The sequence below is a fragment of the Pungitius pungitius genome, chromosome 5 (genome assembly GCF_949316345.1).
Source record: "Pungitius pungitius chromosome 5, fPunPun2.1, whole genome shotgun sequence".
Lineage (NCBI taxonomy): Eukaryota > Metazoa > Chordata > Actinopteri > Perciformes > Gasterosteidae > Pungitius > Pungitius pungitius.
In genome coordinates, this window is record NC_084904.1 from 12,094,299 (window position 1) to 12,115,119 (window position 20,821).

At 42.7% G+C, this 20,821-nt stretch overlaps 2 protein-coding genes across 3 annotated transcripts; both read right to left on the reverse strand.

Moving 5' to 3' along the window:
- Window positions 1–1,622: 1,622 nt before the first annotated feature.
- si:ch211-113d22.2 (uncharacterized) lies at window positions 1,623–3,377 on the reverse strand. Its single transcript, XM_037483022.2, has 3 exons — window positions 3,209–3,377; window positions 2,629–2,742; window positions 1,623–2,271 (listed from the first exon to the last, which is right to left on the reverse strand). The coding sequence occupies exons 1-3, from the start codon at window positions 3,255–3,257 to the stop codon at window positions 2,051–2,053; spliced, it is 384 nt and encodes a 127-aa protein (XP_037338919.2). The 5' UTR covers window positions 3,258–3,377; the 3' UTR covers window positions 1,623–2,050.
- A 408-nt stretch (window positions 3,378–3,785) lies between these two features.
- Window positions 3,786–19,814, reverse strand: LOC119225219 (transforming acidic coiled-coil-containing protein 1-like). Of its 2 annotated transcripts, none has more exons than XM_062562356.1 (13): window positions 19,374–19,814; window positions 13,154–13,245; window positions 10,484–10,892; window positions 8,871–8,925; window positions 8,702–8,777; window positions 8,039–8,085; window positions 6,938–7,075; window positions 6,743–6,819; window positions 6,560–6,603; window positions 6,102–6,262; window positions 5,686–5,792; window positions 5,395–5,515; window positions 3,786–5,232 (listed from the first exon to the last, which is right to left on the reverse strand). In XM_062562356.1, exons 1-13 carry the CDS (start codon window positions 19,436–19,438, stop codon window positions 5,164–5,166), a joined length of 1,461 nt encoding a protein of 486 aa, XP_062418340.1. In that variant the 5' UTR covers window positions 19,439–19,814; the 3' UTR covers window positions 3,786–5,163. The 2 variants fall into 2 exon arrangements, with proteins under 2 accessions (XP_062418340.1, XP_037338837.1); XM_037482940.2 differs by lacking the exon at window positions 19,374–19,814 and adding an exon at window positions 14,561–15,030.
- Window positions 19,815–20,821: the final 1,007 nt, after the last annotated feature.

A 20,821-nucleotide genomic window follows, 5' to 3' on the forward strand; every position in this document is an offset into this window, starting at 1 on the left:
GTTCCACCGGGGCCCTCCTCCGCCCTCCTCCACCCGCCACCTCCTCCTCCATCGTGCTGCAGAGCTCTCATACGACGAGGAACTGTCAACTCACAGCTCAACTCACCTCTGCCCTTCTTCAGTTTAAAAACTTTACCTTTGTTTTAGTTTAGGCTCTTTTTAAAGGAGATTGTTAATTGAGTTCTTTCCTCTTGCAAATGCATACAACAGTTTTATCTCTTCTAATGTTAGGTGGCTGCTGGAGAACTGGGTCAAACACACACACACGCACGCACGCACACGCGCACACACACACACACACAGCTGAATCAGTTGGTGCATATAAATGATCAGCTATAAAAGAAGGGAGTGTAAACCTGGATAAACAGGTACACCGAGAAGAATAGTGTCATTCATGCTATGGGTGGTAAGTGTGACAGGTGCAAGAAGACGTGCCAACAGCAGTTGGGAGGTGCGGAAATATTTTCTACATTTCTACAGTACTTTTACGGTTACAAAAAGTAGCAATAGGAATACTAAAATGTAATGCTCCACTAATGACGGGGCCGCAGCAGGATTTTAAAAATCTCCTCTCACACCATCACATATCTTAATAAGCCACCACAGCAAACACAATCACAAACATGCACAATTTACTCTTTAGTTATATTTTCTTTGCATAGTATGATGTTGTTCCAAAGCAATAGAAATACTAAATCCTGATGATTTCTTTGTATGTAAAGTAGTTGCATGAATAAAATGACTGTTAAGGATGCCTGGTCCAACAAAATAGAACTAGCTTGGAAAGCTAAACATATGTAATCTGTATTGCAAAATTCACCCACAAAGAAAATTAAAATAAAATCCTTAGCTTGAATAAAAAATGAACAAATCTCTTGTGCAAGAAGTAGCATGAGGACTCATACACATTAGTCCTTTTCAGAAAGTCTGGCAGAATAATCAAGGTGGTACTGTACTTGACTATCCATACTGTTCACTTCAGCAATTCTTTTTATTTTATGATCCTGTCTTGTATTTATATTTCTGCAATCTGCAAAAGCAACAATTTGAAAAAAGTAAAAAGTACAGCATTGCCTAAACACCGTTTAAGTTTTTTACACTTTTACATAAAGGTAACCATAGTTTGAACCCTGTGATGAAACTTCTGAGAGACGGTAAAAAACAAGGATGAACTGACCAGGCCTCTTTCTTTCGACATCTAGTTTATAACCTGTGCAGTCTGCAGTTTCCATGTACAACATGTACGTGTAGAATCTTCCTGCAGAAATGACAATGACTGTGTCTGCATCTACAGGAGGGACTCTGTATTCAGTCCTTTCTATCGGTTCATGTGTGTTCTCTTGTTAAAAGGGAAGTGGCTGCACGTCATATGACCTGCCCGGGGAGGGACACTACCTCACTGACTTCATATCTTGTGGCAACTGCTGCACATGATTCGAGTTACACATTTGAAGAAGGAAGTCCTGATGTTTCCACAGTCGCTCCCGTCTTCCTGCTGAATATTTAGACTTTTTCTCCCTCTACTGTGCTTTTACATCAGGGGCACAAACATAATTACAAATTTCTATCAAGTGACACATCGAGGGGATCTTAACCACATACAAACCCACAAATTACACACACACAATTGTATCTTTATTCAAATAGGCTTGCATGAAGAAAAATTACTAAATATTCAATTACAAAATTCTTTGTGCTGTTAAAATACTTTTTGGTCAATAGTGTCAACGAGCTGCTACCCGAGCTGCTACCCACGCAAGCACTCTTTGCCCCTACTGAAACCACGCTGGAGAGATGTAGTTAACTTCATGCACACTTGTTCACCACAAACACTCTCAGGTTCACTAGCATGTACCGCATTGGATCATCTGCAAGTGAACACAGTGGATAAGATAATAGCATCGATGATGAGGTTTCTATTCTAATGTTGGATGATACTAAAATAAGAACACAATCAAAGGTGCAGAAGTTTGCATTCCTGTGACAGACCGCCATCACTGCACCAACACAATTGGCAGAAAGGTGCATCGAAGATCTGTGTGGGGACGAATCACAGCTGACTGGCGGCCAAACGCAGCAGCAGGGCTGCGATGAGTAGGACGGGGCCGGAGGCCGGAGCCCCCGCGCTGTTGCGGTGGTTATCACCGTGGCTGCGGCTCCAGTGGGGCCCGTTACAGTCGTCGTCGAAACAGCATTCCATCTTGGCCCCGGGGCCGAAGACGTGAGCCTTGTCGCAGAAAGCCTTGTAGGTGCACGCCTTAATCACTGTGTCTGGAAATTAGTGTGAGACAGAGAGAGGGAGGGGCTCTGAGGGGATGGAAGACTGACCACTGGTGATCATTTGATACAATGCTGTGAACAGAGTGAACTCATGACAACTCTTGTCTGCTCTTAATGCTCACACATACACACACGGGCACACACACACACACACAAACATAAAGCCATACTGTAGTATGTGTGGCTATTCTAAACTGCTGGGACAAAATCCAGTAACCTCAAGTGATTAGAGGACGGAATGTGATCGCACGCACACAAACACAAACAGGAAAACAGCATTGGGGAAGAATTAAGAAGTCATACTTGCCATGTATGTTTTCCTGTGTGTGTGTTGGTTTGTCTACTCACCGGGTTCTGTGACGGTGGTGCAGGCATCAGCATACTGAGGGCAGGAGGTGGAGCCCTGAAGGTTGCAGTTGTCCTTATTGGACGCAAAGCACGTGTGACATTTGAGGGCGTGGCCTTTGCAGACAGAACAGGAGAGAGCACCTGACTTGAGACTTGGCATGTACGTTCGCAGGTAGGTGACAGCATGCAGATACACAGAGATACGTTCTCACTCACAGGTCATTTACGCCGGTGCGAGTCCGCACACGTGTAGGCACACAATCACTTACAGTTAGTGAAGGATGTGTCAGCTCCCTCAAAATAACGACGGGACACATTTGGACACGACGAAAGCAGCTTATATTGCAGTAGCAACTCAATTTTTCCACAATGCCACAGCCGTACCGGTTTAAATCTGTGACAGTGTGGTATGCTTTTGAAAATGTCCAAACTCGCAGACTGCAGAGTAAAAATGCTTCGCTGCGGCGTAAACCAACAATCTTCAACCGGCTCTGATGTTTCACAGCACAAATTAGTCAGCCAGCTGTTAACCAACCAACTCCTTCCCCTATGCTGAAACCCCAGTGTTGTGTAAACTTACTGTGGCATGCCAGCGAGATGAGAAGCAGCAGGGCCAGAGTAGTTTTCATGGCAGCTGGCCGATGGTCGCTGTGTCTTTGAGTCCAGAGAAAGAGTGTATCAGCTTGGAGGAGTCACTGATGGAGGAGACGACAGGGGTTGAGGTGGAGGAGGACCAGAATGGGGCTTGAAGGACAGGAAGGTGTCTGAGGGCATTAAGTTCTTATCTCTGTAATCTCAATCTATGCTGCACAGCCAGCAGCATGTGATAATGGATTTAACCCGGGCACGCTTTAAAAGGGTGACACAGTTACAGTTCAGTAAGGATTTTGAGTGTTGATTCTACAACACTGTAACTAGCAACAGTTTTCAAATGGTGAATGCAGAAGGAAGCTGTGAGATGTGTAGGTGTCTTTTTGTTTGTTGAATTCTGTAGAAATATAAAAGCTGTGCTTCCTTGCCGGCGCTGTGGCTAAAGCGGAGGACATGACTCACACACCGATATATCACATACACACTTTAAGAATTCATACTTTTCTGCTGAGTCTGTCGTAGAGGTAATAAAAACAGTGGAAACAAAAGTAAAAGAAAACATAGCATTTAGTAGAACAAATTATATTCATGTTTATTCAGGGAAATGTACACACACTCGTGCTGGTAGTCCTTAAAGTGTCAACACAAGAGTGAGATTCATTTTTAATACACAAGCAATATTTAAAGAAAGGGGCTTAAGTGACAAACAATATTTTGTAAAGCACAGACAGAACAGCTGAGAAACAAGGTTTGAATGACACTAATTTAAACTGTAGCACATCATCGGGTTTGTTTCACTAATTGATCAACAAGATGGCAACAAATCTGGATATCAGGTCACATTTTCATTACACTGACAGAAACCTCTTCTAGAGCCGTTAAACACGTAGTTTTCTACTTGTTTGGAGGTAAATGTGATTAGTGGACACTTAATCTGTGACACAGTGATAATTTGAAAAAATAAATACAGTAATTGTTAATGTATTGCAGTGTTGGCTTTCCTTATAATAGCTTAAAATATGTTCAACCAAAATGTAGTCCTTATGCTCAAAGGTTTTCCAGTTGTTCAGGATCCATAACAAATGACAGTTTCCATACATTGATAGTGGAGTAGATTATATTTTCCCTGTTTTCTTTTCAGCAACAAAACAATGCCACCAAGTTTATATAATTACATTAAAGTCTTTGATTGTCTGGGTTCAGTACCACAGCTGTTTGAATTGTCTACAATGTTGTCCACGTAAAGCAAATGCTTTCAATTATTTGCTTTAGTTTTACCAACATGTGGTCAAAACTCAGTGTGGTTTTAGTGTTGATCCTGAAAAAACCAAGGCCTCTGAGCTCTACTATATTTCCTCAAATAATCTTTAATCCTTTCCTACAGTTCTTGTGCAGCCTGACTTTGACCCTGACCTCGTTTCAGCTTCACACAATACCCCTGAGCCCTGCTCTTTCAGTGTAAAATCCTTGCTTACTTACATATAAATATATTTCATCTGTCGTTGCTTTTCTATAAAGCAATCTTTGTCAAAGCAAAATATACTGCATGCCCAATTGTAACTCTTAAACAACCCCCGCCTACATGATGTCATGTTGCTGGAAATTCATCTGTTAGCTAAGTTTAGTCACAAGAGGTTTAGTGGCTCACTGGCATGACGGGCGGAGGTGCAGATGGCCTTAAAGTGGGCAATAATGCAAACAAAACAACGCGACCACTTACATATAACAGAGTCCCAACTAGAACAGATATTAGCATGTAGAGAACCTTATTGATTCAGGTCACAAGTAGTGCAATTGAAGTATACATGAAGTTACTTTAGACATCAGTTTTAAGCAGTCTCTGGACTCTGGATGCAGGGCTGGCGAATGGCTGGGGGCGTGCACACAGCGTCGCTGCTCGCCGGGACCGGAGGGCCACTAGATGCTGATCACAGGCAGCGTCTCTTAGTCTAATCGGCCCATTTTGGCAATCAGCTCATCGCAGATCTTAGTGAGTTCCTCCATCTCTTGATTCTATGACAACACAACAAAGGATTGATATATATACAGTATATACATTGAAGACCTTGAAGATCTATATGATGCAGTGTACATTGTGTTGCATTGTGTATTTTTGTTTTTAACTAAAAGGGTGGATGTAGAATTTGCATGCAGAAATATGAGGACGCTTTCTACCTTCTGCTGCAGCGCTTGTTCCAGAGACTCGTTCTTCATTTGTTCCTTTCTCAAACTGGCGACCACCGCCATGTTCTCTGAGCTCGCCTTTGCCCGTACCTGAGCAATGTCCTCATTGGCCCTGAGAGATGCATGCAACCAAGGAAGTTTAGCTTTAGTCATTTAGCTGGCGCTTTTATCCAAAGCCACTTAGAATAAGTGTATTTCAACACAACATAATATTTGACATAACGTAATTAGTTTTAACTGACTTGACCGGAAAATTAAGACCTCATCTCAATCTCTACATACTTGTCTAGTTTCTCCTCAGCATGGAGTTTAAGTGTCTGGTATCTCTGCTCCTCCTGCTTGACTCGAGCGAGATACTCCTGAGCACACTTCTTCAGCACCTCCTCATTCTGTACAAGGAAAAAAAAACAAGCAGTGTTATTGCTGCTCCAAAAAAAGCTGCCAGTCAAATGGGTTAACAGATTTAATTATGTTGCAATTGCTGAATAAGATAATGTATTAATTGGGTTCATCTAATGACCTTCAACGTAAACCCGTGCTGCTCTCACTTCAAGGCCACCACGGCCCTAATAAGAGGGAAACCTTATTCTGACCTCAATCCTCCAATTATTGCAACTATCAGCTGATCGCCTCAGTACTTGAAACCGACACTTTCAGGAGTCGCAATCCGGGCCTGAACTCGTCATTTGACTGCTTACTTTCTTAAAGCCCTCCAGGGTGCTCTTCATATTTTCATAGCGTCGAAACACGTCAGAGAGAGAGCGTTCTACGGAGTTCAGGTCTGCCAGGGCGGCTTCCTTCTCCTTCAACATAATGTGCAAAGCCTTCTGGGAACTCTGGCTGTTTCGTTTCTCGTCATCTGAGAAGAGTGAAGAAGAAGAAGATATTATCGTGCAAAATGATAAAAGAGATTGAAGTAGGGAAACAACATTTCTTATATATGGTACTTTGTCCGTTCTAATACAGGGGAATGTGGATCAAAGTTACTGCACCCAAGTCATTTAAACACTGACAGTACAAGAGGACACAAACCACACTGTGGCACCGAATCCATAAGCACAACCAGGGAAATAAACAATTCAATGAAAAATAAATGTCTGTTCTGCAACCACCACAGAATTTCAGATCGATTGTACTTCCCAGAACTTGAACTCACCGATCATCTGAGCGATTGTCTTCTCATATTCTGCAACAATCTTCCTGTAACGAGACAAAAGTCACGATGAGCCTTACTTCACGGCAAGATGGAACGTTTCGATCTATTGAACCTCACTTAACCACCCATTTAAATCAATCTGGGATGTCTGAGTAAAAAGCATGAAGAAACTGATTATCTTACCTCATCTCACTGACTTCTTGTCTGCTGTCCTCGTACTTTTTCTTCCAGTCGCTGGCCACTGCCTCTTTAGTGATGATCTGAAAAGAGACGCCTAATGTGAGCAGAACTGTGCATTCAAAAAAAACACTTCTTGTAGACAAAAACCAACACACCAATGTTATATTTGTGTTGGGTGAGTGTGATTAAAGAGTGTACCTCTTGTCTAATTAGTGTGAGAACAGCCTGTTTTTCTGCCTCACTGATGCAGATGGAATCCAAGACCTGACTCCCTGACTTCTGCATTTCACTTCCCTCTGGCGTGTTCTTGTTCAGTTTCATTGGGTCTTCAAATTGCTGATGGCAGAAGAAAATTTGTTTATTGTACATCCGACATGTATACTTCCTATTGTACAATAGTTTAATGACCAACAGAAACTTTATTGGATATTCATCCAAAACGCACACGTGGAATTCAACAATACTCCCATAACATAATGAGTATTTCCTTCAAATATTTTGATTTCATTAGAGCTGCTACATCTGTTTTACTGGGAATGGTGGGATAATAAGAAAGAAGAATGCAGATTTATTTTATCGCCATTTAAATCAATTTAAAAACAAATATCAGTATTTAACTGCAAATAAAAACCAATGTATTGTCTCAAACTTCTCTCATCATTGTTTTCACACTGTAGCCCTCTTCCCTTTTAAATCAGTGGTCCTACAATCCTTTGTTCTTCCTCTCCCCATCTCTCCCCTCTCTCCTTTTGTCCTTCCCTGGATTAGGACAGTCATATCCTAATGTACTGAACTAATCTAAATCCATCTGTCACCTGAGTACATGAACATGGTGGCAGAAACTAAGTAAGCTACCTCCTGCTGTTCTGCAGCGCGGTGCAGCAATAGATAGTTATGCTGGTGTCTCAAAACCAAACCACACTGCGCAATTTCTAATTCAGTCACAACACGGTCTAACTGTAATTTTTTATTTACTTTCTTAATACTACCAAATTCAAATTAGAAAAAAGTAAAAAGAGCTTAAAAATATGCTAACCATCACAATAAAAATGAAAAGTATTAATAGGACTCATTCTGACTCTGACAAAAGCGTTTTTTCTCTGCAGCTAATTGGAATCGTTTAGTGTAACCAGGGAACTGTCTGTAGTTCAACTAAGAAAAGAGGACTTCATCTCTACCTGGTGGTCACTAGTGGCATCACGTTGCAGTTGCAGGACTCTTATGATAAATATGTATAAGGGCCTGATGCAGCACATGTAGGGGAAAGGACGAGCATGATATACTGTAGTATTTATTTACCAATGAGCAGCAGTCTGTGTCCCCAGGTTTTGATGTCACATGGCAGTCTAAACAGGGAAGAAAGTCATACACGTTTTAGGAAGAATAAAGGATCAGAGATGATGTCGCCTGTAATGTGGTTCATCACCGTGGTCTGCAGGAGGAGGTACATGAGAATTACAACATTTCTCCAATTGAAGTTCCAAATTATAAAGATTACTCTTTAACAAAGTGCTCACCAGTACCACAGATAAATGGTAAATGATCTGCAAAAATAATTCCCATGACTTGCAATATCATCGTTTGATGTTCCTCATCAGTCTTGTATTCAAATAAACTCACACCACTCAATGCCAGTTGGTTTTTACTTACAGTATGACTCACAATGATTGCTTATCTTTGAACAAAGCTGGTAGAATACTAACGTCCAGTGTAAAAGGGAACTAAAGCAGTGCAATTGATCATCAGCCAGATAAAACGCACTGTTGCTGTGAACCACTGTAGGCGACCTTCTCACCATCCAGTATTGAAAGAGCAAAGATTAAGAATGCTGTCTAAACTTTATCATCACGTTATCTGATCTCTGTAGAGAAGAGTGCCTAACGGTTAACAGTGCTACTCATCACTGTGTCAGTGTGGACTGTAGCAACATAAAAATCAATCTTCATCGATCCTGTTACTCACTGCTTTGGTCCTGGTCTGGTTTGCCACTGCTGGCCAGTTTCTCCTCGTCAGTGGCGTGGTCTCCATGATGGTCATCCTTTAAAATATAATATAGGCACTGAATGAAGCTTTTCTCAAGCTAATACTACTACTATTAATCACATGAGCAGCGGGCACAGACAGTTCCTACCTGTCCGCTTAAGTCCTTTTGCATCAGCTGGGTCTGCGTCACTTTACACGAGTTTCTGTGAAACAAAGTTAAGAACCGCATCAGTATCGAGACATACGTAATCAGAAATCTGCATATGTGGGAAGGTGTGATTAGAAGAGTTAGCGGGAGAGCGGAAAGCCTTACAGCCAGACCTCATTGCTCTGCCCTGTGTGTGCGCTGAGTTTGCATGCTCTGCCTACAGCGCTGAATTACGCAGAATAAAAAGCAGATTAATGAAAGAAACGTTGCCCAATTGAAGTAAGAACAAGAACAGTTGTTCAGAGCGCTGGAGGGAATTATAGTGTTTACACTTTACAAAGCTATTCCTAATTTTCCACTTCAGTTTGTGATTGAAGGAAAATTTAGGTCAGATAAGCTTGAACCTGGACTTGTTGCAAGAACAAGGACTGAGGTTACAAACACACACGCGCCTGCACACACAGCTGAACAGTACTTACAACAGAACACAGAGGAAATGGACTGGCTCAGCAGTCCTGATGCCACACACAGAGGAGGGAACCAGAATGACAGGTTTGAAGGAAAGACAGGGGGGAAGGGTTAGGTAAAGACAAGGGGAGTGCAAGGTCACTATAGTTAATAAAAAATCTTTTTTTTGTTTTGAATAGTCAAAAACTCTTAAAAACGTTTATGTAGATAAGAGCTTGACACTTCAAGTTTTCCTGCTTGTCCCTTAGTGTTTTATATTGGCAACAAATCAGAATTGTCAGGAAAATGTATCTTTAGATAAAGGTAAACATGGACATTATCTACTATCATAGTAAGGTGCTATACTGTCTATACACAGTATCTACACAGTATCAATTCAAGCATTTTTTATGATTGAGCATTATGTTGTCTATAACAAACCACCCATTTACTTTAATGAAAAATCAATAAGAATAATCTTAGTGCTATACACATTGATTTGAACCAGCTTCTGATGAAAGTGATCACCTTGGTGCACAGAAATAAACAGAAAAGTGACCAACCAGCAATGGTTCTTCTACAAACAGGAGTTGTGGTCAGTAGTGGTAAATGGTTAATAATTACAATTGTGTTGTTGTTTTCTTGGACAATGATTGTTCTTTAAAAGGAAACTGAACAGAAAAATACCACAAGAGGGCATTGTCTGACACTATTAATTCTCTTTCCCATTCAAAGGACATTTTCTATCTACAAGAAAAAGAATCCTTAATCCTGCTTTGAACACTTAAACACTGAATCTGCCTGAGTGCAATAATGCAAACAAACAAAAACAAATCATCCTGAAAACTTAACTTTAAATGTAAGTGAAATTCGAAACCAAAATACTAACTAATAGCAAATTTAAAAAAAATTAAAACTTGAATAATGCTGGTGCGGCTGTGCAGGAGTAAAACAGCATCTGAAATTACACAACAGGGCAACACAGTTGGTTTTAATGTTAACATTTGGATCCCTTCAGGTTCCTCGTGCACAATAGCGAGCATTCATTAATGTCCCCGGCGGCCATGAAAGAGAGAGTGGTGTTTGTTCAGCTTGAAAATCGGTGAGTCAGATTAGTTGAGTTTCAGCTGTGAAGAGACCTTTGTGTACATTTGTGTTTTACTCACGAGATAATTGTGCCGTTGGTCTCACAGGTTGGTTTTGTATTTTGTGTGTTGGAGTTCATGTTGCCATTAAGCAAGTCGGGATCCACACAAAGGTCCGAGCTGCAGTCAGATGTCACCGGAGCCTGATCGTCCACCTCGGAAGGATCTGGTTTGTTTCGCGGGGAAAGGAAGGCCAGCGATGGGGGCCGCAGGGCCTGAGGCTGGGGCACCAGGCTGGATGGCGAAAGGCCGCCTCCGGGACACGGACTGCTGCTGAGGCTCAGGTTGAGGTTCTGGTCCAAACCAAAGTTGCAGTCGCCGGGTGAAGGGCCAGTGAGGTTGTTCAGGGAATCTACATCTTTGGATGAAACTGGGCCGATGTCCTGGTTGGAGTTCTTGTCCAGAAAGTGGTTTGTAACATCAGGAAGAACTGTGAAAACGGAAGAACTATGAACAACAAAACATCTCAAATGTAAAAGTTACTAAAAAGGTGGGCGTTTGAATGCTTTCTTTCTGTCTGTCTTTCCTCTTTTAAAGTTGCTAACATTGTCCACATATCTCATGTCATGGGAGATCAAAACAGTCTGAAGCAAATAAGGCTTCAAATCAGATTCTATTCTAACCACGATTAGTGACCCGCTAGTGACATAAGACTGCAGTAGATCTGTGCTGGAGCAATAAAAGAGATTCAAGGAATCACATTCTTTTCAAATTTTCATTTGTAAAGATAGAAATATTGATTTAAATTGTTAAAGATGATGTATTTTAAAGGACTTGCATAGCGGTGATGGGAGATGCCTTTAAAATGAATGGATTCAATAAATGTGTCAATAAAAAGGGAAGTTTGTACTCAGCAAACAGAATACGACCCAGGACAGGACCTCTGGGAGCTCAATAGGGAGGCAAATGAGAAGCTCTTGTCAAGAACCACTGCAGAGCAGACTTAGTGACAACCACATCTCAGTCCTTACTCCAAAAGCTCTGTCATAACATGCCTTTTCTGTGGCTACTTAATGATTGTATCCGTCATTCAGGGATTTGAACTCCTTCTCTTCTTAGAACACTTAAAATGGCCGCTGGCTTCCTCTCAGAGCACTTCACATCCTGTGTCCTCACACATCCCGTTAACAGCTAGTTCATGACCACAGCAGCAGTTGAGTCACTCTGCTGCTGAAACACGGGCTCACTGTTACTGAAAAATACCCCCACCCACAAAATAATACAGGCTAAATCCCTCTACAATATTCTACTGTAATTCCTCTTGCTATGGTTTCAGTTTCGGAAAGTAAAAGCTTCTCACACACACACACACACACACACACACACCTACACACACACACACACACACACACACACACACACACACACACACACACACACACACACACACACACACACACACACACACACACACACACACACACACACACACACACACACACACACACCCCCTTTGGAGGAAGGCAACAGATGTAGAGCAACCCCACCCAGTACACACCACCATGTGGCCTAGCAACAAAGACAACATCAGACTTTATTAGTTTCACAACTCGAGGAAAAAGAGGAATACCAGTAAGAAAAGGAAGTGAAAGAGAAACAGTTCAAATATATTGTACATGCAAGTTTCTAGGGTTGTTGTTATTATGAAGAGTGAGGGATTTCCCCTGAGACTTTATGCTCTAATATTGCACCAGAACATTGATAACCACAAAGTCAATCTTTTATCGATCATACTAACGCAGATTTGTAAAGAGCATCTAACTGGTTTAGCATTAAAAGGAGACTGTTATTGTCTGCAAACTAGACTCAATAATAGGCACACTAATCTCTCTGTTATTAGTTTATCTGGCACAGTGTCCCACATGCTATGGTCAAAACATATCAAAACCGACTGAGCCCCCTGAAATATGCAGAACATTTTTATCCTTAACATGTAGAGTAGCTGTCACTGTAGTGACAGCGGAGAAGCAGAGTTTGCAAACATCAGTAAAATAAAAGCATTGCTTTCAGCAGACAGTTTGAACTGCAGATTATCTGTAACCATGGTAATATGTGGTTCCCCTGCTGGTGTGGGTGAAAGCAGGGCAGTGGGAGGGGTGAGGAGGGTGTGTGTGTGGAGAGGACAGCAGTGAGCTTCTGTGGCAACGACGAACAGGCCAGAATCATCTACTGCTCATTAATCAACCAATTACGTAGTGTGTGCCTAACCGGAGGTATTTACTCACACACATTGTGTGAGATCCTCCAAAAGACTAACTTAACCTAAATCTTAAAGCCAAATATCTCAAATACTGGACAAGTGATCTCAGTGATCAGGTACGACTAAAGGTTATGAGCCAGCATGAAACAGCCCTTTAAACACACATCTGACCAAATCTGCTCCATTGCTTTAAGGCCTGAAACAGGAGTTCAAACACAAAGATCTCGCGCAATGACAGAACAAAGTGAACGTTTTGAATCTCAGCAACCAAAGTATCTCTCTGGGTGTGGTTCTAAATATTTTGATATAATGTTGTGATGTTATAGAGCTTTTGGCACAAACGAAAACATCTTTTAAAGCATTAATACATGAATCATTTGGTACCAAAAGGTATTGAGGCTTGATACCAAGCCTTGCCTGAGAATCTATATCCAACAGTTGTTCAGGTGTGACAGAGTTTGACCAGTATAAGAGCCCCGGGTCAATCTCACCTGTATGGTGGGAGTTGTCTAGTTGGCTCAGTAGCATCAAGACACCTGGAGACTCTGCCTCGGGAGTCCCGAAAGTCCCTTCTGAGTCCGAACTGAGGAGAGAGAGAGAGAGAGAGACCCAAACACTGTCATAAGAAAAAGATAAATGACAAATATGATCCATTAAACAACATGAATTATTTTCATGAAAGTGACAGAGAGCAAGTGATACAAACAAATCCTGTTGCCTGGTTCAAAGCTGAATATAAAACAGAAGTCCACTGTTTTTGAGAACAATGAGGCATTGAACATGTTGATCACTCTAAATACCTACATATTAGTGCTACTAAATCAAAGATAGAAATGAAAGTCTGGATTGTGTGTTGCAGTGTGACATTAACATTCAAACATTAATCTTCTGTTTTCTTAAAGTGACATGAAAACGATATAAATTCAAAGCAAACAAGCTGCTTTTATTTGAAAGAAAGTCAGAGGAAGGGAGAGGAGAGGAAGTGAAGTCCTACAAAGCCACCTGCATCCTTTGCTTCTCAATAAGGACACACTGTGTCGCAGCAGACTCATTCAGCCACACATACAACCCCCTCTCCCCCACACACACACACACAGTTTTTGGTCTGCTGCGTCAGCTGCCTAGACAACCTAAATTTATGCCCAAACTGTGGAGAAACAAAAAGGAAGGGAGAGACAGGGAGTTATACTTTATGTGTGTGTCTGTGTGTGTCCCCGTTCCCAGCCGCTAGAACACACATCAAAACGTCCACACTCTAATAAAAACAGCACGAGAAGGAACAAAGCTCTCAACCAAAACCCAACCACACTCCATCTCTGATACTAGTTCAGAGAAACACATTCACACACACACATTAGAGAGCTAACCCTAATAGACATATGCACCCTGCACACACACACACAAACACACAAACACACACATGCCAGTAATGGCCCCAACGGCTGCGATCTTGGATGGTTACTTAGAAACTAAATAAGAACAAAAAAATAAATAAAAAGCTTTGGAAACTGTGGCTTTTTTCCCCATCCCCCAACTTTCAGAAAACTGTTCCCCAACTGCCAAACCACGTTTACACACAAACACAGACACACACGCCCACACATTGTCTAAAAGCAAGCCTTGGACACAGTCACATCCTCAGGTTTGCTGCCTCATAAAGAAACAGGATGGTACACACAAAGCAGAGACATTTGAGTCTCTGTAGTTTGACAAAGAATCTGCTTTTAGCCAATGACAGCATGCCCAAGACACTGGGATCCACGTGTGTGTGTGTGTGTGTGTGTGCGTGTGCGTGTATACATCCAGCAGCTGTCGGTGTGACTCAGGGGAATCTGCCGTCCTCCCACCAGAGCACAATCAATCTAACACAATCAAACGCTGTGGCCTAGCCCTCTTACTTGTCCTCTCCGTCATCCCTGGGTCTGGGCTGCCCCTCGTCCTCAGCAGCCCCAGTCACTGCGGACCATGTCCATTTGGCCCACTGGACCGGAGACAACCAGGACATCCCTGCAGTATGTTGTAGTCTTTATCCGTCCTTTCTACTTCAAAAAGGAGACACTGTGTTCTTTCCTCCCTCCCACCTATCGTCAGCTTCTCTCCCTCTCGCTTGCTGGCCGGCTTGCTCACTTCCTCCTCTTGCTTAACCGCTCGGCTTTTCCATCCAGCCGATGAGAGGCAAACGTGTCCCACGCCGTGCCGCTGCTGCTTCTGTTGTTGTTCTTGTGCTTTGCTCGCCACAGCACTGAGTCACACGGCGCAGTTTGCTGGAGCATCAGTAGTCACTCTCCCCTCCCCTCCCCTCTCCGTCTGGGAGGCCGATCAGCTGGTTAACAGACATCGGCTCGCCCTGCTCCTGCATGTTTGTTCCCTCGCTCACTTGCTCTCGGGAGTTTGCCTCCCCCCTCTCTGATTCTTTTGCTAATCGTGAGAGCAGAGGGGGGGGGGGGGGACACTTTAGGACAGATGGACACACTACCAGACAAGAAAGAGGAGATGAAAACAGAGCAGGGGAGCAAAGGGAGGAAACAATGAGGCTAGGGGTCTCATTTTAAACATTTAGGAGCGTTTGGACTGGATTTAAAGTTCCTGGTGTATCCTGAACTCATCATTTTACTATATCATATCTTTCAAATAAAAGTTTTCCTGGATAAACGGAAATGATATCTCTACAGAGTTAAATAGAATAGATAATAGTATAATAAAACAATAACAAAAGATGATCTGTTATTCACTGACTACATCCAGGCCACACAGCGCACAATAGTCAATACAGCAAACCTAGATTCAACGGTAGCGCTGCATTCACTCGTCTGACTGACAGAAAATAATTTGGATTAAAGCTCTCATTGCTGCTCGCACACACTTTCACCCACACACGTGCTTCTGAGGCTGTTCGTGGATGGCTTATATAACTAAGTACAGGCTTTCACATTTATACATTTTTCTCCCTCACACACACACACACACACACGCACACACACACACACATCTAGGCCAGAGTTCTTTGAAATAGAGCGAACCATGACTAATCTAATAAGGGAGGATGGTTCAGTACTGTGAAAAGGGGGAGCAGGGGAAAAAAGGAAAGGGACAGAGATGCATTTCTTGTTTCTTCTGTTTGGGAAACGTAACGAAAGACAGGAGCTCCTCAACTAATGATACCGAGCCGGTCCACAGAGACGGGCAGGCAGAGAGATGAGTATATGCACGAACACACTCAGAAATACTGTCACACACTGGTGGACACAGAGAAAGAGGCGCTCTGTTCAATCTGTGATACCCAGACTGAAAAAGGGAGGAAATCAGAGGCATGGCAGATGGGAAAAGCAGCGTTAATTAAGAATAAGGAGTAAGAGTCGTATAGATGAGAAGTGAGTCTTTTGGGCAGGACTGAAATCAGAAATGTTTTATTTTGTCATAGACAATACTGACGTTGTCCTTACTTATATGTCAGCCAGGCATCAGCTGACAAGACAAACCTTATGGAGCAGCCTGGATTCAAACAGCCAATCTTGTGACTGGCAGCGCATCATACTACTCCATGCGCCACAATCATAAAAATAATATAAGAAACTTAAGAAAATATGTTGTACCTGTTGTCATTTTTGACGTATTTAATTAAAAAAGGTGTAGATTAAAAAGGGCTTTAGCATTTGGTCATCTCAGATCGACTATTAATGTCACAAATTACCAGAAAACACATTAGATTTTGATGAATATTGTCTTTTGGGGAGGTTTTTGGCCGTATTAACAAAGCCCTGCTCTGGACATACAATACCGTGCAGAAAACACAGGTATTTAACAGAAAGGACAGAATGGAAATAGCGCAGACTCCCTCCCTGGCAGAGACACAAACCACAGGCAGAGAAGAAACAGTCAGCTCTTATGTAATACCTTGAAAACCACGAATAGCACACAGTGAGAGTACACACTATGCCAACTAGAGCTGCATAATAGCACACAGCAGTGGACATTTTACACCACACGTGTACAGCGTACACCGGCTGTTACGTTTGTTCCCCGTCATTTAATCTAGCAAGAATGCACATCCTTAATCATCAATTACATTTTGACTGATGGCAGCATGTGTGGCCATGTGCTAAGAATAAATCAGTATGGATAAACATGTCTGAGTCACAACAGAGGGGACGTGAACGTGGATGAAATAATAGTCTGTGTGTGCGCACTCACAGAGGGAATTAGAGAAGCATCTCAACTATCATAGACTATTGGACTCTTTCCTCTTCATCCCCTGTATGATGATAGAAGGTCATAAATCTGACATTTAATAAAGCACAACCACCAGGTCAACATTTCCCCAGGCCAACAATTCATAGCAAGATATCTTAAAAGTGAATGAGTAGATTTACATGGAATTGATTCATTTTAGACACAACGCAAGGGGGATGAGACATTATGATTTTTAACATCACAACAACAACAACTGTCTTTTTTTACTGTCAAGAACCATTCAAATTAACAGTCTCAAGTATGATCACAGCCTTGATCCTGAACCAATTGTATTTCTTTGGGGGGGTTTTGCTGCTGTGGAATATAAGTCTTTATTAGTACGACAGCATTGAAGGAATAGCAGTCTACATATAAAAAAACTTAACAGTGGCTCGGTTCATATTTAAATAAGAAAATAGAGCTGAGAAACAGATAATAGGTGCTTAGAGGTTGAGTCAATTTGCTTTGGTTTCAATAGAAAGCAGAACAAAGATCTATAATAAAAGGAAATGATTATAATGTTCCAGCAAAAGCCCTGTTGTTTTGTGATAAGGCTCCATCTAGTGGTCATTGTTGGCCTCTCACCCAGTTTCATACAATTAAAAACAACAAAATAACATGAATAAATAAACATCAAGTTCAGTCCCCCCTTTTCAGGAAGCAATGGCAGCGTTAAGGAGAAAATAACACAAAAGGATCTGAGGGAGGAACTATGGTGAGAGAGAAAGTGAGGGGGAAATATAACAGGTCAGAAGGGATGCACAGAGTGAAACACACAGAGACACATTCTCCAAAGTCATTCATACACTTCTCAGAAGCACCACCCTTTTTACATTCCGGATGTCTTTGCATTTTTAATAAAACACCCGATTAGCTGCAATCAGAGCGGAAAACTAGCATGGCGGGAACAGAGTTCGACTCAATGGAGCTGGAGCCCTCACAGCGCTGCAGTACACTAGAATATCTTAACTGAAAGAGGCATGATGAAACAAAAGAGGACAAAGAAAGGAGAACAAGGTTGAAAGAGAGGAGGGGTTCAACCCAGAGGAGCCGTGTACACCCCAACTGAGCTTTTGTTTCTGACTGCAACATAACTCCCAGACAATAGTCCATGCACTTTGTACACACCTGCACGCATAGACTATGGAGATAACAACCCCCCCACTGTGTCCCTTTATATCAATATACAACTATTAATCTGTAACAATAATGCAGGTGAGGGTGATCAGGTATAAAGTTCAACATTATTCAGCAGTGAGTTTCACTTTCATTCTGGTTGTCAGTTTGAGCTTATTCATTATTCATCTTCACATTTTGTGCACGTCTTCAGGTTTTTGTTTCTCTAAGAATTAGCAAAGTTTAGAAGCCTTCTCTGGCCTGACTTTATATCCTTGCAGTAAAAAATGAGCTCCTAATTCAGGTCACCATCTTCCCACTGAGACTGTCTGGATAATCATGGACCTAGAGAACAGGAAGTCCACCATGCAGGCAAGACTACTGCAGTTAGGATGAAACATGAACATGATCAAAAATGATTATACCAACTGAAGAAAGACCAGAAGCTGAAAGTGAGATCCTAGAGGCCCGGCTCTCCAGATCTCCCTCAGGAAGGAACCTGACTAATCGACCACCAACACTAAAACTACAGTATGCTCATGATCAATGAGATTTAAAGAAGTAAATGAATCAAATAAACAACAATGAACATTGCTTTGTCCCGGATTCAGTCCTTCTGAGCTCCTACGTCCTTGTCTTCCTTTCACTCGCTGTGTTTCCAGAACATCTGCTTCAGTGCATGGGGGCACGGCCTCTCATGTATGCAACCCCTGTCCTCCATGACTTGAATCAGCGAGTGAACAGAGAAAGGAACAGCTGAATACGCCTATGCATTTAGCTTACTGGTGTTGAGAGAAAGTTTGTTTTGCTGCAAGCGACTTATACAAGCGTTAAAGAATAAAAGAGTCTCACTGCGCTCAGCTGAGACTAAGTGGAAGGACTCACTCTGTTACGAGCTGAGAGGAAAAAAGGAAGCGAGAACCCGAACGTTAAGTGCTTTAAAGCTCTGACAAATGCTTCAGCAACAACGTATTGATCTCTTTTTATTTTGAAAAGACGACAGGCTTCAGACCGCTCATACATCACAGTGCAATAAGGACGTCAAACACACAGAACAGGGAGCTGTGCCACCTCTTCCCTCTTCCCCTTGATTTGAAAACCAAAATAGCATTCAAAACAGCCCGACGGGGTGAGGTTGTGTGCAGTGCGATGCAGGCTGATAAGCTGAGTGCTTTCAGTCCAGCAGGGAAAGCAGGCTGTACAGGGAGCATCAAGGTCCCCCTTCGACCTCCTATTGCAGACTCACGTTCCCCGTCCCCGATACAGGAGCCCTGAGCTCATCCACACAACAACATAATCTAAAAAAGGATGGATTGGTCTACGCACAGGCTCAAAGACACAAAACAATGAAGCATCTCATCTTACATGCTGCTCTTCTTCCGAGAAGAGCTGACCGAGTCCTTCCTGTGCAGGCTGAGGGAGCCCCCCATGGCAACAGCCGAGTCAGTGTTTGTCTCAGGTTTCTCACAGCGTCTCCGTCCCTGTTCTCCTCCGAAGGTTCACCTCTTCTTCTCCTTCAGACAGTCCGTCTGAACCACGGAGCGGCAAAAAGCCCTGCTTCTCATGACTGTCGGGTTATTACTTAACCAGCAAGCCTTGCCTCTGCTCGGCCCGTCTCTTTTGATGCTATACGGTCTAAACACTCATCACACATGAATAGCTGGCGGTCCCGCCTCCTTGCTCTGCTTCACCCTTCAAAATCTCTCTCCCTCGCTCTCTCACGCTCACACACAGACACACGTACACAAGCACAGCAGATGCAGATTACATTCACTTGTTAAGCAGGCAGTGCAGAGCGTGTAAAAGGAGAAAGACAGCGGTGGTGTGTGTGCGTGTGACAGGGATTGTTTACAGCGCACACACAGTCCAGTGGGGGTTGATGTAGAGTGTGTGTGTGTGCGCGCGCATGTGTCACGGGGGTATCTGGCAGTGGCAAGAGTATTGTTTAAGCTCAAAAGAGTCTCTTTGTTAGTCAGCTGAATACCAGATGTGAGATCCAGGGGGAGAGATGGAAGATGATGGAGGGAGAGTTGGCGGCATAAGACACAGTCTCGCTTGTGCCACATTCCCACTACCTGCTGGAGGTTTAGCATGACAACACACACACACACACACACAAACTTGCAGACGGTCAGAGCTCAGCTTCTTTGCATACATTCATTTCCTGAGAAAACGACTGCATTTTGACTTCTAACCCCGTCACCAAATAAAGGTCCACGCTTAAAATCAGGTCAAACAACACAGTCAGCATCACTTGATGAGAAAGGGCTTAATGGTCTTTTGAGGTAAAGACATGTCTAACCAGAAATGTAACGGGACGCCATTGGTCCGTTATTCCGTAATGATTGTATAAATGGAGTTTCACCCCCCCACCCCCAGTCTCTCACAGCAGAGAGAGGCCTTGAGAACTACCGGGAGGCTTATGTGCATAACTTCCTCCCGCTGAGATGAATCACACGAGCCTCTCTGTCGAGGTCCCTCATTTCTGAAAGACCTTCACGTCACATTTAATTCACAAACGGCATTTAGCAAACCATGTGCCGTGACTGATTGTATAAATATGTGACTTTTCAAGCGAGAGGAAAGTTCAGCCCCTTTGACCGTTAACGTTCCTCCGGCCAGTTGCCAGAGTAACGTCCGCGCTTTAACGTTACATTAACGGTTATACATTAACGGTCATACATTAACAATTAATCGCAGTATATAGCTTCACATTGAAAAGTATGCGCACGAGCTCAACTTGCCTCGTGTTTGTTGTCCCGGATTGTTCGTGAAATCTGCCACTGTGAGCGATGCTGTGTTTCCATACGACA